General features: G+C 37.0%; 1 protein-coding gene across 2 annotated transcripts in view; it reads right to left on the reverse strand.

Moving 5' to 3' along the window:
- Positions 1-2,337: 2,337 nt before the first annotated feature.
- Positions 2,338-22,278, reverse strand: part of Npepps (aminopeptidase puromycin sensitive) — a 91,141-nt gene continuing 71,200 nt past the window's right edge. For both annotated transcript variants that reach the window (XM_027924630.2, XM_071603649.1), the window contains exons 15-23: positions 21,303-21,442; positions 19,323-19,457; positions 17,681-17,900; positions 11,545-11,687; positions 11,064-11,120; positions 7,582-7,689; positions 7,066-7,221; positions 6,749-6,796; positions 2,338-3,881 (exon numbers count right to left, since the gene is read on the reverse strand). In XM_027924630.2, coding sequence (XP_027780431.2) covers positions 3,729-3,881; positions 6,749-6,796; positions 7,066-7,221; positions 7,582-7,689; positions 11,064-11,120; positions 11,545-11,687; positions 17,681-17,900; positions 19,323-19,457; positions 21,303-21,442 — 1,160 coding nt within the window. In that variant the 3' untranslated portion in view covers positions 2,338-3,728. The remainder of the gene's footprint in view (positions 3,882-6,748; positions 6,797-7,065; positions 7,222-7,581; positions 7,690-11,063; positions 11,121-11,544; positions 11,688-17,680; positions 17,901-19,322; positions 19,458-21,302; positions 21,443-22,278) is intronic.

The following is a 22,278-nucleotide window of genomic DNA, read 5'->3' on the forward strand; positions in this document are numbered from 1 at the left end:
CTGGGGCTGTGGATCAGCATTAGCACACTTGCCTGGCAATATGTGAGGCACTACATATAAATAAATAAATGTCTATCAACAACCAGAAAAAATATTTTTTTTTAAAAAAAGGCTGGATTAAAACTTTTTAAAAAATATATTTGCAGGCTGGGGATGTGGCTCAAGTGGTAGCGCGCTCGCCTGGCATGCGCCTGGCATGTGCCTGGCATGCGTGCGGCCCGGGTTTGATCCTCAGCACCACATACAAACAAAGATGTTGTGTCCACTGATAACTAAAAAATAAATATTAAAAAATTCTCTCTCTTTAAAAAAAATATATTTGCTTTAATTGTAGATGGACACAATAGCTTTATTTTATTTATTTTTATGCAGTGCTGAAGATCAAACCCAGCGCCTCACACGTGCTAGGAGAGAGCTCTACTGCTGAGCCACAATCCCAGCCCCTGGATTATGACCTTTAGAGACTCAAAGCATCAGGACTTTGGTGCCCAAATCGGTTGTTAGTAGAAAACAGAGAACACACTCAAGCTGAGGTAGGCCTAACTATTAACAAAGACATGGGAATGGAGTCCACAGAAACCATCAAGAAATAATGGGAGTTCCGGGAGCGGTGAGGCACGCCTGTAATACCAGCTGCTCGGGAGGTTGAGACAGGAGGATCATGAGTTCAAAGCCAGCTTCAGTAATAGCAAGGCGCTTAGCAAATCAGTGAGACCCTGTCTCCAAATAAAATACAAAATAGGGCTGGGGGTGTGGCTCATCCCATGGGTGGGGTCCTCCTGAGTTCAATCCCTAGTACCAAAAAAAAAAAAAAAAAAAAAAAGGAGTAATACAGAAATCCAGAGCTAGGGCTGGGGCTGGGGCTGGGGCTGAGTGGTAGACTGCCTGCCTTGCACATGAGGAACTGGGTTCAATCTTCAGTACCACATAAAAACAGATAAACAGATAAATAGGGATATTGTGTCCATCTACAACTAAAATATATATATATAAAATCCAGAGCTAATAAAAGAATAGTCCTCTACCCTGCCACCTTTAGTATAGCAAGCCCTCTAACAATAAGCTACATTCCCTGTCCTTTTTATAAATTTTGAGATAGGATCTCCCTAAATTGCTCAGTCTGGCCTTGAACTTGCAATCCTTCTGCCTCAGTTTCCCAAGTAGTTGGGATTGTAAGCTTGCATCATTGCACCTGGCTAGTTCTATCTTTAGATCTGGAGAAGAAAGAAGAGCTAGAAACTAAAGAGGGCCGCTTGATAGGAACTCTGGTCTTTGGGGGACACAAGACAATCCATGTGACCTTGCTAGTAAGAAAGCCAGAGGAATATATTTTTACCATCCTTTCCTGATGTCTTTTGATCTTTGGGTTTACTAGTTGGTTATATACAACCTGAAGTCAGAAGGCAAGGGGTCCTGTTGATACAGTCCATGAAAATTTATGCCTCCTAGGGCCCAGGCAGCATGAAAAGTGGTTTTGCTTTGGGGATTGAAAATACTCAGCACCAACTCTTCCCCAACATAACTCATATTGTTATACACAAATTGCATGTATGCTGCAACTAAAATAACTTCTTTTCAGAATTTCTGATTTCAAAATTCTATAAATTCTTCAATTAAAGCTGCATCCCCCCCCCCCTTACATTACCTTTTTGTTTTTAGATATACATGACAGTAGAGTGTATTTTAGAGTACAACCCATTCCAATTAGGATCCCATTCTTGCAGTTGTATAATGTGGAGTCAGACTGGTCATGTATTCACATATGAACAAAGGAAAGTTATGTCCAATTCATTGTACTGTGTCTTGAAGCTGCATTTTTCCTCAGTATTTTTGGTGCCCAGTATTTTTGTACCTTAAGCACATGCATAGACACAGGCAGCCCTGGGCCTGGTGCCAGAGAAGAGTTAAGTCTCAGGTTAACTCCTGAATACTGACTGTAAGGATCTCTGAGAGATTTTTTGAGAATCTAGAACTAATTTAGAATCAATATTAGGATTTTTCTGTTTAGGTTCTATTCATTAGGAATTCAGGAACTAGATTTTTTTTTTGGCAGTACTGAAGACTGAACCCAGGAGTGGGGTGCTCTACCACTAAGCTACATACCCAACCTTTTTTATTTTGAGACAGGATCTCTTACTAATTTGCCCAGGCTAACTTTGAATTTGTGATCCTTCTGCCCAAATTGCTGGGATTACAGGCATGCGCCACTGCACCCAGCAGGAACTAGATTTTCTTAAACTCAAAGAATCCTATGATACTAAAACTTCCTACAATCCTACTGAAACAGTAAAATTTTCACTTTCTAATCAAAGAGAATAAAAGAAACCAGGACATCAATTTCACATTGACATTTTTATTAACGCCAACCGTTTTTTAATTATTATTTTTTAAAACAATAGCACAAAAATGTTTCAAGGAAGCAATCTCACAATCTGATGACCTTCTGAAATACAGTTAAGCCACACCAAATATGAATTTCTGTTAACACACAAAAAAAATTTTTTTAAGAAAAATAAAAAGAAAAGGAAAAAAGAAAAAAGTAGGTAAAGAGGAAGGGAAAGGAATGAAATTTAGAGTTAAAACTTATTGGATTAGGTAGGTGAGGCTTGTTAGTAGGATATACTGTTGAAGCAGAGTGGCACACATAGGCTTATAGTCATTGCTTTTGAAACCAGTTACCACTATTATATAGGCCCCGTAGCAGTTACCACTGGCTTTTTGCACGCAAAAAATGAACCAGGAGAAGCCAGAGTTGACTTGATACTGTTATGAAGAGGTTCAATAGTTGGCGTGTTAGACAACTAAGACCATTTTTAGCAGAATAACTCCTTCAGGAAGGACTGGCTAAAAATCATTTTATTACTATTGTCTCACCTATATGCATTTTGGGGTTCTTAAAAGTCATCTTAAAAAAGGAAGAAAAATAATGTATATCAGTTTCTCTTATTTAATGTGGCTATGAAAGATGTTTTCTTAATATTTCTTTCTCTCTAAGAAGGACATCGGGGTCAGTTGGGGGCTGGAGTAGAACTACGGGAGGAAAAACCCAGAGAGGGTAGAGGATTTTTTGTTTTTACCTTTTTTTTTTTTTTCTTTCTCCTTTTTTGGCCAAGGGGTCACACAGAAGGGAGGCAAGGAGGAAAACTACAATCCTTGGTTCAGATTGAGTTATGCAGGAAAAGTTATCTTCCTGGTCAGTCCCCATGACAAAGAAAAAAAAAAATTTTTTTTTTTTTTAAATATGCACAGACTTGGACTATGTTATACCAACCATTAGCCTTTCATGTTTAGCCATTCCCAGCAATGGACAACACTATCCTGGGCTTGTAGGCTGCTTGCAGAACCCACTGCACAAAAATTCTCTTCCCTAGAAGCCTCTAGTTTCCTTTTGGTAAGTTATAAAAACAGAACATCTGTCATTAACGAGTGTTAAATACTTTTAACCACTGACAAGGCTTCAGGAAGTTTCACAGTTTCATTATGCTCTACTTTATTACTATCATATTTACATTTTTATTTTTATTTTTTTGCTGAATTGCTGATTTTCCTTTTTCAATAGAATTTAATTCTGGAGTGTGAGCAGGAACCAGTTAACTACATTCATTGTCCAACCCCCACTGGTTTGAAAGAAGACTCCGAATTCTTGGCATATGAATCAGCTGTTCGGTAGCTCCACCTTATCCTGGCAGCGAAGCAGCAGAAGAGCCGCAGCAATGGCTGCTCAGGGTTCACACTGCAGGTGGGGAGGCTTTTCTCTGAAGGAGGTACTGGTGGATGCTCTCGGCATCTCGCTTTAGCCAAGCAGCATTCAGCAGGATATTTTCACAACACTGCTGGATGGTACGCTCAGCTGAAGGAGCTGGGTGACTCTCGAAGAAAGCCTGGTGTAAGAAAATCCATAGTGTAGAATCATTGCTAGCAAAAGCAAGTTAATATCAAAGCTATGAAAAAGTACTCACTGGCCTACATATAGGATTCATTAGCCACAGTCATTAGAATTAACTGCTGCTACCCTCAGGCTAAAACAAATAAATACTTGGGTCTGCATATAAGAATTCTCCCCCAAATATCAAAAGTACAAAACCTAATCAAGAGAGACAGAACCCACTGCCTTTCTCTTAGGGTAATTGCTTAGTGGTTAATCTAGGCTTTGGATTTAGATGTAGCACTCAAATCTAGGCTTGGTCAAAATACCAGCCTGTCACTTTAAGTAAATTAACTACTCTAAGTCTCACTTTTCTCATTTGTGAAAAAATATGCACTCCAAAACTTAAGAGACAACTGAAACATTTGGCAAAATACCTGGCACACAGGACTCATGAACTCAACATGTTCTGATACATTCTGACTGTCGCAAATAAAGATCAATTTGTAAGGAATGATAAAACTAAGAATTTTAAATTGCTGTTTTATACTATAATACTTCATAGTCTCATATTTTTCATAGAATAAACAATTTTTTCTGCTGGTACTGGGACTGATCACGGGGTGGTCTACTACAGCCCTTTTTATTTCGAGACAGCGTTTTGCTAAATCGCCAAGGCTGGCTTTGAATTTGCAATCCTCTTGCCTCAGTCTCCTTAGTAGTAGAGATTCCAGGTGTGCGCCATCATACCCAGCTAAATAAAACTATTTCTGTTTATTGTAATTTATCAAAATGCTTAAATAGGCTGGCGCTTGTCTGTAATCCCAGCAGTGAGAGGCTGAGTCAGGAGGATCGTGACAAAGCCAGCCTCAGCAAAAGCAAGGTGCAACTAGTGAGACCCTGTTTCTAAATAAAATGTCAAATAGAGCTGGGGATGTGGCTCAGTGGTTGAGTGACCCTGAGTTCAATCCCTGGTAACCCCTCCTCCCCCCAAAAATCTTAAAAGTCAAACCATTTTTTAATGAAGTACACTTAATTTCAATGAAAATAAAGCAGCTCTTAAATACCAACCTGCAAAATGATAGGGGTCTTTCCTTTAAGCTAGTCATCATAGGTGTAGAAGAGAAAAATGACTATTTCATAAGATTAACTCTAATCTTTTAGAAATCAATTTACAAGGATGACAATGGCTCTTGCTTCAAGGCTTCTAATCATGGCTGGTTTCTCAGTGACTAAGTTAAAGTTGGATACAAGTCTTCCAGTTCCATCTCCAACAAATAGCACCAACATTTATATATCAGAAACCTGGGAATTATCTTTGACTTTCCTCCCAGACATGTTCACAATACAGAGAAACCACTTGGTAAATATTGTTAAAACTAAAGATTAACAAAATCAACCCCTGAATCTCTTTTCAATTCCTCCATTCTTACTGCTGTGCCATTCTTATTTTTTAATTTTATCTTTTAGTTGTAGATGGACACAATGCCTTTATTTTACTTATTTTCATTTTTATATGGTGCTGAGGATCAAACCCAGTGTCTCATAAGTGCTAGGCAAGCGCTCTACCACTGAGCTACAACCTCAGACCGTGCTGTGCCACTCTTGCTTGGAGAATTAGCACCCCAATTTCCTCCTCATTCTAAATCATTTTCCACACCACACAGACTGAAATTTTTACAACACAAATCAGATCATGTTTTAAACCATTTGAGGGTTTTCCAGTCTAGAAAATTCTTTATATGATCCACAAGGCCACATGTATGAGCTAGCTCCTACCTACCTTATCAGCCTTCCACTACTCTGCCACAAAACCCATTACTTAATTCTCCTGCATAGAACCTATTAACATTACAATAATTGTTTATATAATACAATATATAATATACACTAGATGACAGTAGAAGCCAAATCTTTCACTATTTTCTCAAGATTTAAATTCTTAAAACCTATTCCTAACAATGGTTCACACACACTCAGGGGCTGGGGTTGTGGCTCAGCAGTAGAGTGCTTGCCTGGCATGTGTGAGGCACTAGGTTTGATCCACAGCACCACATAAAAATAAACAAATAAAACACAGGTACTATGTCCATCTACAACTTAAGATATTTAAAAAATTTTAAAAAACTGTTATAACTCAGAATTTCCAAATTCACACCTGACAATCACTATACTTATATATAAAAATATTTAGCAGTTAAATGCAATGGGAAGCTTAAAGTTAAGATTTTTCTAATCAAAGTAAATTTGTCTCCCAAATGCTGAATTTTATCAGATCCAAGGGCCATACTAAGCTGATTATCAATTTTTATTAAGGGCTAAAAGGAGAGACCACACATAACCATCTGGTCTCACTATGCACACAATAGACCTATAGAAGTCATGTTACCTAATCTAACAATCTCATCATCACCTTATTTTATAGATGAAGATACAGGCTCACAGGGGTTAAAAAACATCCTCAAAGACAAAGCTAAGGGGCTGGGATTGTGGCTCAGCGGTAGAGCGCTCGCCTAGCATGGGTGGGACCTGGGTTCGATCCTCAGCACCATATAAAAATAAAGACATTGTGTTGTGTCCATCTACACCTAAAAAAATAAATATTTTAAAAAAAGACAAAGCTAATATGGGACATAGCACAAACTGACACAGGTCAAGTGACTTGATTTCATACTCTTTCAACCACAAGTCAACATCTTCAAAGATTATCCCAACTATAAATTTTTTAGACATTAGAAGATACAATCTAACCAGTCCTTCTCTAAGAAAAAAAAAGCGGGGGGGGGGGGGATACTTTATCCCAATACCTCTACAATTAAAACAAAGTTTAGTGTTTTTATGATTTAGATTGAAAGAAAAAAGTAAACAGTACTTTCTCCTTACCTTAACCTCTCCAGCCATTTTATCAATTGCAAATCCCTCTACTGATAGCTGAAAAACAAGGTTTTTAAATAGTAAGTGAAATCAAAAAAGACTAGGAACAAACTTTCATTTACCCTAAAAAATGAATTATTTTGTTATCTTCAAAACTTTAGTTTGTTATAGAAGGTAAAGGAGAGGGATGCAGAAGCCCTTAAACAAATCAAATAATTATTTGAGGAATCTCTTAAAAAGAAAGAACCTTTGGGTCTATTGAATCATGGATATTGCTCAATAACATCCATGATTATCAACCTACTCAAATAAAAAAATTCACACACCTTTATTAGTCTGGATATTAAGAACCCTCCCTGGTATCGATTATAAAGTTCTTCCCAGTTGTCCTTTATGAACTTCCATGCAGCTTTCCTCCCATGCTTGCTGCCTCCAGCTACTCCACCAATTACTGATACAGTGTCCTGTGGACGTACCTCTTCCTAAGAAGAGAAAGAGATTAAAAGTCTAGCATTTCCACATCTTCTGGTTCCAGAAAGTGCAACATACTGTTGAAATACCTAAGTAACCACATCAAAGACATGTATTCTTTGTTTTTAGGAATAAATGGCACCAGAAGCTTGTAGAGAAAGCATTTGTTTCCTCTCCCAAATACTCTGATTTTGAGTCTCATTATTAGTGGGAGATAAGAGAAGTCAGTTAAAAAAGTTTATACCAGTTTTCCAAGAAGAGGACGCCTTAATCTAAGTTAGGGGCAGATCAAGAGGATACTGAATCAAAGACACTTGCCACAGATGAGTGAGTAACAACTCCCTCTGAAAGCAGTTTTCCTTGTAACTTACTGAAAGTGCAAATGTAAGGACTTTTTGAATCAGTTCAGGCAAAAGAGTAGCCCCAAGGACCCTTTCAATTCGGTTTTTCTCTTCTTGCATATCTGCTTGTTTGTGAAGCTATAGGGAAAAAATAAAAACAGAGATAGTTAGCTCTTCCCAGGAAATTCTCCATATGCTTATATAAGCTTCTCCTTCAATAAGGTAAAACACTGGGTAGGACTGTCAAGGTATTACATTAAAAAGAATACTTGTCGTGGGCTGGGTTTGTGGCTCAGTGGTTAAGCGCTTGCCTTGCATGTGTGAGGCACTGGGTTCAATCCTCAGCAATAAATAAATAGATTAATAAAAGATATTGTGTCCATCTACAACTAAAAAAAAAATATTAAGAAAAAAAAATACTTGTCAAGATGGTTGGGCACTAAATTTGTCCCTTGCCATTACAGTCAGTCAGTCACGAAATGTAAGTGCTCAGTAGATAAATAATAGTAGCCTGTCATCAGTTCTACGCAGTTTAACATCAACATATAAAGAGTACATCTGTCCTGGCCAAATACTTTATAGCACTGATATCTGGTTAATGGTCTATGTTTTATGAACAAAACTAATCATTGGTAATCTTATACCATTAAAGATCATCGATTTAATTTATAATAGTGAAAACGAAAATAATCTAAATACCCAATAGCTATCCTAATTACTTATTCATTTTTAAAAAGATGCTTTTCTGGGGGGGGTGTACTGGGAACTGAACACTGGGGGCACTTTATCACTGAACTACATCCTCAGTCCTTTTTGGGGGGAGTACCAGGGATTAAACTCAGGGGCACTCAACCACTGAGCCACATCCTCAGCCCAATTTCTGTATTTATTAGAGACAGAGTCTCACTGAGTTGCTTAGCACCTCACTAAATTGCTCAGGCTGGCTTTGAACTTGCGATCCTCCTGCCTTTGCCTCCTGAGCAGCTGGGATTACAGGCATGCGCCACCACGCCCAGCAGATCCTTTTAAAAATTCTTTACATTTTGAGACAGGGTCTAGCTAACTTGCCCTGGCTGGCCTCGAACTTGTAGTCCTCCTGCTTCAGACTCCTGAGTTACTAGAATTACAGGCATATGCCACTATGCCTGGCTCAAAAGATGCACTATAGAAGGTTACATTTTAGGAATATTTCATGACATAAGCATATTCTTTTCTTTTTTAGTTGTAGATGGACACGATACCTTTATTATCTTTATCTTTATGCGGTGCTGAGACTCGAACCCAGGGTCTCACACATGCAAAACGAGCGCTCTACTATTAAGCCACAGCCACAGCCCCCATAAGCATGTTCTTGATATTGAAATGAAAAAAAAAAAAAAAAAGAGACAAAGCAAATAATCCTACATATATAAAAAAATGTAATGTGAAGGGTAAAAACTTGAAAACACACCAAAATGCTAATACTAATTAATGATGGTCTCTGATCAGTGGCATCATGTACCTTCACATTTCTTTCTTTTCTGGAGTGCTGGGGATTAAACTCAAGGCCTTGCACATACCAGGCAAGCAATCTACCACTGAGCTATACCACTAGCCCTCTTCACGTTTCTTTTTTTTTTTTGGTACGGGGATTGAACCCAGGGATATTTAACCACTGAGTCACATCCCCAGTCCTTTGTTTGTATTTTGTTTTGAGACAGGGTCTCACAAAGTTGCTTAGAGCCTCGCTAAATTGCTGGAGCTGGCTTTGAACTCTAATTTTTCTACCTAGCCTCCCAAGCCACTAGGATTATAAGTTGCCACTACGCCTGGCCCTATTCACATTTCTTAACTGTAAAAGTAGCATACACTGAATGTGGAATATTAATAAGACAGAGATGCATAAAGAAAAAGTAAAATTACTACTATATGCACACTGCCAAACCTGGAATGAGATTATATTATACATGCTATTTTGTGATCCACTTTTAAAAAATAATTACAGGTAAGTTTTATTTTCTTCTTTATTCTTTCCTACTCTCTAAATCTTCTGTAGTGAATACAGAAAATCTTTTTTTCATAATTAGAAACAAAACATCATATTTTTAAAAATTAGAACTGCAGAGGCTGGGGATGTAGCTCAGGGCAGAGCATTTGCCTAGGTTAAAGTAAGTCCTAAGCCTCTCTGGGTTTCAGTTCACTCACTAGTAAAGTGAGGGGGACAAACTGATGATTTGTAAGGCCCTTTCAGCTGCAATATTCAAGGACAGAACTCAAGCTTTCAGGAAGCATCTCTTCCCGGAAGATAACCCTGATATATATTAGTCCACCAGGTGGCACTCTAGTACCACATTTAAAATATACTATTAAGAGGCATTCAAGCATTTGTTTTAACGCTATTCCTAAATTACCAACAGAAAATAATCACTTGTCATCAAACTGTTTGCTTGTCTGTTTGTTTGTATGTTTGTTTTTGCAGTGTTGGGGGTTGAACTACAGGTGTCACACTTGCTAGGCAATACTCTATCACTGAGTTATATCTCCAGCCCCACTGAATGGTTTCTTCAAGAATTCTGATTTGAGGCTGGGGTTGTGGCTCAGAGGTAGATCTTTTGCCTAGCATGCATGAAGCACCGGGTTCAATCCTCAGCACCACATTAATAAAATGAAATAAATTCGGATTCTGCCTTCATTAGAACTCTTCCTATATTGATACTGTACACTCCCTTATGCTAATAAATGCAACTTCTCGTAAATACATATACTTGTATAACTTCTTAAAAATATAGCATAACATGAAGATGGTAATTTATGGCTTCTGCCATAAAACTTTCAGAACTGCTGTTTTTTTTTTCCCCATACACTTATGGAATAGACTAAAAAACCCCACAAAATATCCCATTTCATATGTATTTCATTCACATGATTTATAATCCACAGGTTCATAGAATATTCAGACTGAGAAGGGACCTTGATGTCTAATTGAAAAGTAAATCCAAAATATAACTTTTATATTATTAAAAAGGAAACCCATGTATAAACAACATGGGTAAAGTGGTAATTTTTAAAAAAATAAGTATCTTTTTAATTGTGGATGAACCTTTCAGTGCCTCATATATGCCAGGCTGAAAGCACTCTACCACTGAGCAACAACCCCATTTTTTGAGCCAGGGCCTTGCATTTGAAGTTCCCCAGGATGGCCATGAACCTTCAATCTTCCTACCTTTGTCTTCCAAGTAGCTGGAACTACAGCCCTGCAATACCACATCCAGTTCCCATAGCTTTTTTTTTTTTTAGTTGTCGATGGGGCCTTTATTTATTTATTCATATGCAGTGCTGAGAATTGAACCCAGTGCCTCACACATGTTAGTGCTCTACCACTGAGCCACAATCCCAGCCCCCCCCAACCAGTTTCTTAATATTTGCATGTCTGCAATAAACATATATTTTTGCCAGGACATTTTGTTCTTTTAACCATTTAAAGCTGTTCTCTGTGTCCATCCAAGTTCAGGAGCCTTTTCCAAATCACTCACCTTTAGCATAATGTCTAAGGTAGTACCATCACCATGCTTCAAAACGGTCAGATAGACCTACAAGACAATAAAGGAAGTTATCTGAGTACATCTACCCTGTTTCAAGGTATTTTAACGTTACAAAAATACAGAAAGCAAGTAAAAACGTTGCAAGAAGTGTGGAGGTACATACAAATCAGGGTAAGGATATAAAAACCCCATGAACAACCACAGAGACAAATGGCATGTCGTGATAGCACAGCACACCAACTCTCCCTGGGGAATGTGCACAGGGGAATCACCTTTCAGAAGCACCATGTGGCAGAGAAACTTAAATGAGAAGCTGGCTACAAACCACCCAAATGGGATATGTTAATATGAGAGTTAGACATGGCTCGTGGGTCAGTCCTTAGGTCAGTTTTGGTTAGTATTAAAGAAGTTTCATGTTTCATAGAGTAATGTAGGTAACTAGAAATCAAAGAAATTTATTGTGGAAACTTACAGGACTCCTCAGGTCAGCAGAGAGAACCTGTTTTCCTTCCACATGGTCCTTAAACCGACGACGGGCTTCATCTAACGTTGCCTTGTGTCCTGCTTTTCCTAGTTTGCCCAGAACCAAGCCCCTCAGGAGTGCATCTAGATGACCTGATTGAAAAGTAAAAAAGACATAGGACTATTTAAAAGGACTGTTTTTATTAATTTAGCACCTGAATACTTTATAATTGTATTACTCTAAGTCTGTGGTCTTAAACAAACACAATTCCCCTAATACGAGAGAGAACACTTGATTTAAATTTAATAAATCGTAAGAGGGAAAATGCTAAACAGACTAGACAAGCAAACTTGCTGACCATCTCTATTCACAAATGCCAATTATCTGGATTTACTAAATGTTACTCAGTCTAGTTAATTATACTGCTAAGGACTGTGTGTGGAAAGAATAGGCTTATTACATCACAAAGCTCTGACACAAGATTCAGAAAAAGATAGTATGTGGAACTAGTATACCCTGTGTATGACAAACTGAAATCATATTTTAAAAAAATTTTTGTTATTGATGAACCTTTATTCATTTATTTATTTTTATGTGGTCCTGAGAATCGAACCTAGTGCGTCACACATGCTAGGCAAGCACTCTACCACTGAGCCACAACCCCAGCCCTGAAATTATATTTTTAAATGAAGGCTGGTTGATGAATTCTTCCAAAGATACACAAACAGTCATTAAGGACATAAAAAGAGTATCACCATTGATCATTAGGGAAATGCAAATACAAACCACAATGAGATACTACTTCATACTATGATGGCTACAATCGAAAAGACAGAATATAAACAAAAGTGTTGACAAGGATGTGGAGAAATTAGAGCCCTAAAACACTGCTGGTGGAAATGTACAATGATGTGGCCATTTAGAAAGACAGTTTGGCAGTTCCTCTGTAGGTTCAACATAGAGTTATCATGTGACCTTGCAATTCTACTCTTAGGTATTTACCCAAGAGAAACAAAAGTATATGTCTATATAAAAACTTGTATGTAAATATTCACAGCAGAATTCATAATAGCCAAAAAGTGAAACCAATCCAAATGTTTACCAACTGATAAAATGTGCTACATCCCCACAATGAGATATTATTCTACCATAAAAAGGAATAAAGGGCTGGGGATATAGCTCAGTTAGTAGAGTAATTGCTGGGGTTCAATCCCCAGAACCACCAAAAAAAAAAAAAAATTAGGGCTGGGTATGTGGCTTAGAGGTCGGGTGCCCCTGAGTTTAATTCCCAGTAAACACCCCACCCCACCCCAGCGCAAAAAAAAAAAAAAGGAATGAGATACTGACATTAAGCTACTACCTGGGCAAATGCTAAATGAAAGAAGCCAGGTACACAAGGCCATATACTATATGATTCTACTTATATGAAATGTTAAAAATAGGCAACTTTATAAGAGAGAAGGATTAGTGGTTCTCAGGGAATAGGGATTAACTGCCACTGGGCATGGGGCTTCATTTAGGGTGAAGAAATTGTTCTGAAATTAGATAATGGTGATGGTTGTATAAGCTTATTATGAGCATACTAAAAAGCACTGAACTGTTTTTTTTTTTTTTTTCTTTTGAGATACTGAGGATTAAACCTAAGGCTTTGCACTTACTAGGCAAATACTCTACAACTGAGCTACATCCCCAGTCCTTTTTATTTTGAGGTAGGGTGTTGCTAAGTGGTCTGGAAACATGTATATGTCACCATGACCAACGCAAAAAAGTCAAAATTAGCACACAAATCTGATAGATGTACAATGGAAAATGCAGTATATTCTTACTACCCAGCAGTAAAAGGAATGAACAACCTGCATGTGTCTCAAAAACATGCCGAATAAGAAAAGCAAAATATAACACAATTTCACACAGGATATATTGGTGTCTGTAATCTCAGCCATTTGGGAGGCTGAGGAAGGAAGATGGAAAGCTCCAGGCCAATTCTGACAATTTAGCAAGACCCTATCTATAAATAAATAAATAGGCTGGGGATGTAGCTCAATGGTAGAGCACTGTTGGGTTCCATCCCCTGTACTTGGGGGGGGGGAGAGAAATATGTATATGTGTATGAGATTCTATTTGTATGATAGACAACATTAATCTACGGTGAAAGTAGTAAAATAGTGTTTGCCTGGATAGGGTGATCAAGTAGCAGGGACTGGTTTAGAAGGGGCCTGAGGCTACTTTTAAAGAATAGAAATGTATGCACTGTCAAAAGTCATCAAACTGGGGGACTAGGGATATAGTTCAGTGGTAGAACACTTGCCTAGCATATGCTGAAGCCCTGTACTGACAAAGAAATGGGGGCAGAAGGTATCATCAAGCTAGACAGAACACTGACATTACACATTTTTGCTATATTTAAATCATAATTCAATAAAAAGTAAGTTTAAGAAAACTTACCAAGAGATCCAAAACAAAACAAAAAACAATTTATAACTCTGGCTCTGGTACTGACTTGCTATGTGGTGGAAGGTGATGTTTTATTATTTTGCTTTTTGATTCTTTCATCTGATAGAAAACTAAAGCCATTCCCCCTATATCATTTTTAAAATTTTTTGGTTTTAGTTATATATGGCAGTAGAATTAATTTTGACAATTTTTTTTTAAAAGAGAGAGAGAGAGAGAGAGAGAGAGAGAGAATTTTTTAATATTTATTTTTTAGTTTTCGGTGGATACAACATCTTTATTTTTTATTTTAATGTGGTGCTGAGGATAGAACTCAGCGCCCTGTGCATGCCAGGAGAGCGCGCTACTGCTTGAGCCACATCCCTAGCCCAATTTTGACATATTTATACATGACATATACCTTATTCTAATCAGGATCCCAGTCTGGTGGAGTATATACAATGTTGAGATTCACTGTGGTGTATTCATGTGTATACATAGGAAAGTTATGTCAGATTCATTCTATTGCCTATTCCTATCTCCCCTCCCTTCCCTTCTTTCCCCTTTGTATAATCCATTGAACTTCTATTCTTCCCCTTACCAATAGCATCCATAACATTCATCCTTTGATCTTCTGGGATTGGCTTATTTCACTTAACATATAGTCTCCAGATCCATCATACTGATGAATGTCATAAAAACATTCTTCTTTATGGCTGAGTAATATTCCATTGTATATATAAACCACATTATCTTTATCCATTCATCTGTTGATGGGCATCTAGATTGGTTCCATAGCTTAGCTATTTATGAAGTGTGCTGCTATAAACATTGATGTGGTTTCCCTGTATCTATCATTCATTCATTTATATATATATATAAAATTTAGTTGTAGTTGGACACAATAACTCTATTTCACTTATTTATTTTTAAGTGGTGCTGAGGATTGAACCCAGGCCCCACACATGTGAGGCAGGCACTCTACCACTGAGCCACAAACCCAGCCCCTCCTATATCATTTTTACATATTTTTTCATTGTAGATGGTCACAATACCTTTACTTATTTATTTATTTACTTTTAGGCAGTGCTAAGGATCACACTCAGTGCCTCACACATGCTAGGCAAATGCTTTACCACAGAGCCACAATTCCAGCCCCTCTGTATCATTTTTTTTTTAATATTTATTTTTTAGTTGTAGTTGGACACAATACCTTTATTTTATTTATTTTTACATTGTGCTGAGGATGGAACTCAGGGCCTATGGAACTCAGGGCCTCACACATGCTAGGCAAGTGCTCTACCACTGAGCCATAACCCCAGCCCTGCCTTCTGTATAATTTTTAAGCTCAAAAGGTTTCACACATTATCATTATAAAAGAAAAGTACAATGCCTACTAATTTACTTACATCTTGTTATTATTAATCTGTGCTCCTGTCTAAAGCCAACTTCTCTACTGTGCACTGGGTTCCAATTCCTCTCCATTATTCAGCTGCCACTCTCTTCCAACGTGAATTTTCAATACTACACATTACTTTCATTGGTAAAAAGACATATAAAATATCCCAACTTAAAAAAAGAGAAGTCCGGGGCTAGGGTTGTGGCTCAGTAGTAGAGCGCGCACCTAGCACGTGCAAGGCCCTGGGTTCGATCCTCAGCACCACATAATAGAATAAAGCTATTGTGTCTAACTACAACTAAAAAAAGTCCTTCCCTGAGCCCACATTTCTCAAGACTACACTCTTTTCTCTGATTCTCTTTTTAGCAAAATTCTTTTAAAAAGTTGTCTAGATGTGTGGCTCCATTTCATCTCCTCCCATTGCAGAGAAAGCACTATTGTTTTCTATCATCCCATAAAGTCTGTTAAATGCAATCACTAATTCTCCATCCTTTTCTTGACTTAGAGAGCTTTTGTACAGCTGATTACTTTCCTTCTGCTTTAATATGCTGTTTATGTCTTGGGATACTCCTTTCCCTCCTGGCTCTCCTCCTGCCTCATTGGCCAGTCTCCTTTATAGATTCTTCCTTTTTCTACCTAATCTCTCAATCTGGACTTCCTTCGGATCCAGTCCTCAGTTCTCTTTTTTCCATCTAAACTCAGTCCCTGAGTGGTCTCTTATAGTTTCATAACTGCAAATATTATCTACTTGCTAATGACTCCCAAATGTATTTATCCAACCTGGATTTTGAGGAATTCTATGTTCAGATGTCTAACATGACCTCAAATTTAATATGCCTCAAACCAAACTCCTGATTGATTCCCTTTTGTACCCAAAGGTGCTTCTATGGCAGTTTTAATTTGATGACTCCTCTCTCAACCACACATTCTTTTTAGCAAAATTCTTTTAAAAAGTTGTTTAAATAAGTTTGTTCTACCTTCAAACTTCACACAGAACTTACTAACTACTTATAAGTTGTAGCCAGCACCTCAAATGGATTAATCAGATAGCCTATTTTTCTTTTTTTGTTTTGTTTTTTCCTGCAGTGCTGGAAGTTGAGTTCAGAGCATGCTAGGCGAGTGTTCCACCACCAAGCTAAATCTGCCTTCAGCCTATTCTTCACATACTCAAGTACATCAAATCATGTTCCTCTACCCAAAACTCTAAATTATCACCTCAAGTCACAAAATATGAAAGTCAAAAACTTCTTACCATGGGTCCACAAGTCCTATAAGATCTAGTATGCTTCCCATGTTCCTCCCTCTCTCATTTACTCTGTTCTGACCTTACTAGCCTTCTTGTTATTCCATGTTCCCACCTTAGGCATTTGTCAGTCCCTCTGGACCATTTCCCCCCTAGATATCCTTATACTTCTCTCTTTGGTATCTCTACTTAGATTCAAAGATTACCTTATTAGTGATTTCCCCAACTGCTCTCTATAAAATAGTGGTCTTGTACTCCTTATTTGCCTTACCTGGCTTTGTTTTTCTTCATGATACTTGCTATCAACCCAGAACAGTATATATTTAATTCTTTGCTATGTCTCCCACTAAAATATAAACCATACAGGGCAATGTTTTGCTTTCTGCTGTATCAGCAACTTCTAGAATAATACTTGGCATATAAGTTGCATAAATATTTGTTGAACCAACGAAAGACAAAGAGTGCTTAAGTACTGTTACTACTGTTCTTATTTCCAAAGACTCTCAAAATTAAGAGAAAGTACCACCTTTAACTATTAGAAGATGGTAAAAAATAATTGTATTTAGAGTCTTCAAATCACCATTCTCAACATTTAAATGATAGCAAAAAGAGTAAATATGTGATTACAGAAATAATGATGGAGGAGAACATGTGTAAAAAAGCAATTAACTTCCTTAATTAAGAAAGCTGGCCCCTGTGTCTCTTAGCTGTAACCTCGAGTTACAAGTTGTATATAAGGTGCCTAGTAGTATGGTAATATAAATAAGAAAAATAACTCAAAATTCCCATTAACTTTTCTTGACTATAAATGTGCCTTTGGAACACTTTATTTTCAATACTGTATAAATCACATGTAGCAATAAATATATATGTAAGTACTACTGCACTGATGGTGATGACACATTAACTTTACCAGCAGACTTGGATGACTTGAGTTTTAATTTCTGGCAGTTGAATATAAAGTAACATCTTACAAATATAAAGATGATTTTAATTAAGTTGTTAGCTACAGGTGAATAAAAAAGTACCAGTTTCTGACTGATTTTTTTTTCCCCATTAAGTACATCCATTACCTTCTCCAGGTTTGGGGTCCCAGCCCAGTCTCTCCCCTATAGGTGAAAAGACATCTTTCACAAACTCCTGGATTTCCTCATAGAAGTCTGTGTGGGACAAGAGAGTTGAGAGAATCCCCAGGTTACAGCTCAGGTCGCTCCATACAGTATAATTGGGCTCATTCACAAAAGCCTCCATGACTTTTAGAACCTCTACAGTGCTAATGATTCCAGCTCGAGCCTGGGATAGGAAAAAACATAAATTAACCTAGTCTTCAAAAAACAAAACAAAAAATAAGCATGTATTTTCAGCATAATCTACTGCTAATAATTTTTTTTTGGTTTGAGGAAATGAGACTAAATAAGTTCAGAAGAACACCATTGAAATAAATTCCTATTATGAAAATATCCCTTACTTACTTCTTCACTATTTATAAAAGAACTACTTTAAAAATTACACTAAACTCCCCTACTTGAGGAACAACAACAATAAACCAGTTAACTTCATATTTCTACTTGGTTTCTGGGCCCCTGATTTTGTTTTGAAATTTTTCATATCTTCAAAAAAACTACAAAAATAGTTGGGGCTTTAATTCTTGACAGAGGCTCTTTCAAAGCTGGACCTTTCAAGCTGTGTCAACTTAAGCCTCTCCTTTACCCGTTTCCAAAAGAGCACAAACTGGAAGGCACTACAAATTGAGAGTTCTTTCAGCACTAACTAATGGAGTTGGGAAAAAGAACTTCTGTTACAGCAGCCAACTGCACAAATGACCCACTCTCCTGGGACAGGTCTCTTTTGGCAAAGAGATCCCAGCAGATGTAAAGTTTTGAGCATCAATGCTAATCTATGTTTATACAAAGGAGGAATTTAAAACCAGTGATTGCAGAGGGCAGGGAAAATTTCAAGTTCAATTTAAAGGAACACTAGGAGGAACATAACAATTTTATCATAGTCAAAGACATCCAGAAATTACAAAACCTATGTTGGAGTCACAAAAATAATACTACTAGCTGCTGCTTTAAGTCCTTTCTGGAATAAAACCAAATATAAATATATTTCTAAGTTAATACACACTATAATTTGAATAATAACAAAACTACAAAAGTTCTAGCTTTTCCTGCAAACTACTTTAGAAAAAACAAAATCATTTTAAATTACTGCCAGATGTAGTGGTGCGTGAATGCAGGCATGCACGCCTGTAATCCCAGTGACTGGGAAGGCTGAGGCAGGAAGATCATAAATTCAAAACTAGCCTTATAGCAGTTTAGTGAGACCCTAAGCAACTTAGCAAGACTTCAGTCTCATGCCCTCCACCCTCCAATAAATCATTGAATTATTAAAAAAAAAAAAAGTAGGGAAATTTCTTAAAGGCTTGTATCTATTTCTATTTAAAAGAAAGAACTTTTTGTCTTATAAAGAATGGTTTGACTAAAAATAATTAAAAAAAAAAACTGGCTTAGGAGTAGTGAAATGGTATTTGCTTCTGGTAAATTATATAGATCCAATCTTGTCATTTAATTACCAACAGTCATTTGCTCCTTTCCCAAAGGTGTTCACATTCAGAAGAACTATATTCTTCTAATTATGCTTTAGACACTCCAGGAAAAACAAGATCCTTTAATCAACAAAATCTATCATATTACTTAAATGAGAGACACTTACCAAGGAGAAGAGGTCATTCTGTAATCCAAGTCGATCCACAGGAGGCAGAGAAAGGTCCCGAATGCCTGGTAATAAACTTTCCAGCATGGCAGAGCTATACTGGGTTCGATAAAACCCAACAGTTCCCAGATTTAACTGAAAAGATATCCAATAGGCACTATTAAATGCTTCCATTTATTTTATTTTATGTCTTTTTCGAACTTCCATTTATTTAACAAATCAACCTTTTGTATGTGTAAAATGAATTACGCTTTTAGATATATTTGTGTTAAAAATAACAAAGATCACACATGCTAACGAGTAGGGATTAAAACACAGAGCCCACAAAGTTAGCAATCAGTTGTCCAAAATAAATGCAAAGGCAAAAAACCCAGAAACTTGTAACAATAGGGGCCAAAGTGAGGGACAGTAGGAAGAACATGAGAGAAAGAGAGAGAATAATGTTGGCTAAATTTCTATTTCTAATCTCAATGGATCGTTATAGATTTACAGAAAATATTTACTATATATAAAAGCACTTGATAGAAGACTCTCTGAAAAGATTAAGCTTTTATAAACATTGAGTAAAAAGCCTCAACAATTTCATATTTTAAATTTTAACCTCCAGGAAGAACCATATTTTTCTAATTATGTTTCAGACACTCCAGGTAGAATAAGAACCTTTAATCAAAAAAATCTATCATATTATTTAGGTGAGAGATGCAATAAAGGTAATTTCATATTATTTTTGGAGTAAAGTAACCACTGATTTCTCTATAGGCTATTTACAAACAACTGAAACCATTTTTCTTTCCTTTTTTTTTTTTTTTGTGACTGGGATTGATTGCATTTGTTAGGCAAGTACCCTACTACTGAGCTACAACCAAAAATATTTTTGAAAATATTTATATACAGTATAGTATAATGGTAAAATAAGAAGACATAAGTATTTTACTTCTTTTAATATTTATATTTTAGTTTTAGGCAGATACAATATCTTTATTTTTATGTGGTGCTGAGGATCGAACCCAGTACCTCACATGTGCTAGGCGAGCACTCTACCACTTGAGCCACAACCCCAGCCCTAAATATTTTATTTCTTATAAATATTTTTAAAAATCAGCCCATAATTCTAATGCAACTTTTATTTTATTGATTCCCCCCCACCCCTTTTTTTCCTCTCCCTCTTTCATTTTGTAATGCTGGGGATTGAACCCAGGACCTTGCGTATACCAGATAAGTGCTCTACCACTGAGGTATGCCCCCCAGCCTCTATTTTATTGATTTCCTTTATCTTCTTTTTTTTTTTTTCCCCTGTGTGGTGGTACTGGGAAATAAACCCAGAGATGCTCTACCACCAAACTACATTCCCATTCCCTGCCCCTTTTTAATTCCTTTATCCTTGCCACTGAGCCACAATCCCAACGCTTTTTTATTTCTTGATTTTTTGGTACCAGGGGATTGAACTCAGGGACACTTGACCACTGAGCCACATCCTCAGCCCTATTTTGAGACATGGTTTAAGTTGCCCAGGTTAGCCTTGAACGTGGAATCCTCCTGTCTCAGTTCACTGAGTTGATGAGATTATAGGTGTTTAAAGTTGTAAGTCCACAAATGTTTTGGCTAACATGACTTTATACAGAGACTATTATTTTTCTTTTCCACTTCAGTCTTATTCTGTTTTATTTGCTTATCTACCACACCCTTATCTAATTAAGAGCACAAATCTGGATTATACTATTTGAAAAATAGCCCTAAATTTCACAAAGTTTTAGAATTGAAAGTCCTAGTCTATGGGGCTGGAATGTAGCTCAGTGGTAGAGCACTTGCCTAGTATGCATTAGTATACATGAAACCTGAGTTCAATCCCCACACTACGCCTTCCTCCCCCAAAAAAGTCTCAGTCTAAACTGGAGCAGTAAAATTTAGAGAGAGTTATAAAATGCATTAAAAAAATCAGTTCAGATAAGGTAAAAATGGCTCTGCCATTTCTGGACTCACCTTAACCCACTGGTCTGATTTGACATTTTTCAAAACCACATTCATCTCTGGCTTATCCATTAGAATTTTAAGTTTGGCCAGATTGGGATCTTCACTAGTAGAGATTGTGATAGGAACCATCCATTGGGGACAGTCTTCTCCTAATCAAGAGAAGAACAAACAGAAAACCTGAAAATTAACTTTATCCTGGAAGAAACAGATGGTAAAATGTATAGAGAGGACTGGTGTTGTTCTAGTCAGGGGCCCAAATTTAGGTGGTAAGCCAATAGCTCATTCTTAGTGCTACAGAAACTCTCCCAGCTAACCCAAATATTAGTGGAAAGGAAGATATAACTAATGAAATAATAACAGCCTAAAAAAAAAAAAGAGAGATCAGTTAACTCATAGAATCACAAATGCAACGATTTAACCTTAATCATTGTTTTCCCTTCACAAAGCAATAGACATAGCAATGATTTTACTGTGAAAATAAATTTTGAGTAGGTGAAAGTGTTCCCATTGCATTGAAAAACCAATTTTAAGGTGCAGTCTTTAATGGGTATACACACTGATGAAACACTGATATTTATTGCTATGATACGACACATCCTGGGAGCTGTTGCATTCTATTAATGAGGAGTCATATCTAAAAGTCAAAGCATTTGTAAGGCAGAAATACTATTTTAGATATCAGGCAGCAAAACAGACTTGCATTAAGATGCCTAACAAGAGTCCTTACCAAGTACATTAACAGTTATTTAAATAGTTGCATACCTAACATGTGAGTTATATAGCCTAATTATCAGGCTAAACAACAAATTAAACCCCTCCCCTTCACACACTATTCAGGTTTTAATGTTGTTTACATTTGTCACTGAACATTATAAAAGTCTGTAAAACCTATCAGTATTTGAAAGCAGATTATAGGTATGAGGTAGAAAACAGCAACTATGACACTTAAGGATTTATTTGGATATATTGTTTGACTTGTAAGGCA

This window comes from Marmota flaviventris, chromosome 17 (assembly GCF_047511675.1).
Source record: "Marmota flaviventris isolate mMarFla1 chromosome 17, mMarFla1.hap1, whole genome shotgun sequence".
Taxonomy (NCBI): Eukaryota; Metazoa; Chordata; class Mammalia; order Rodentia; family Sciuridae; genus Marmota; species Marmota flaviventris.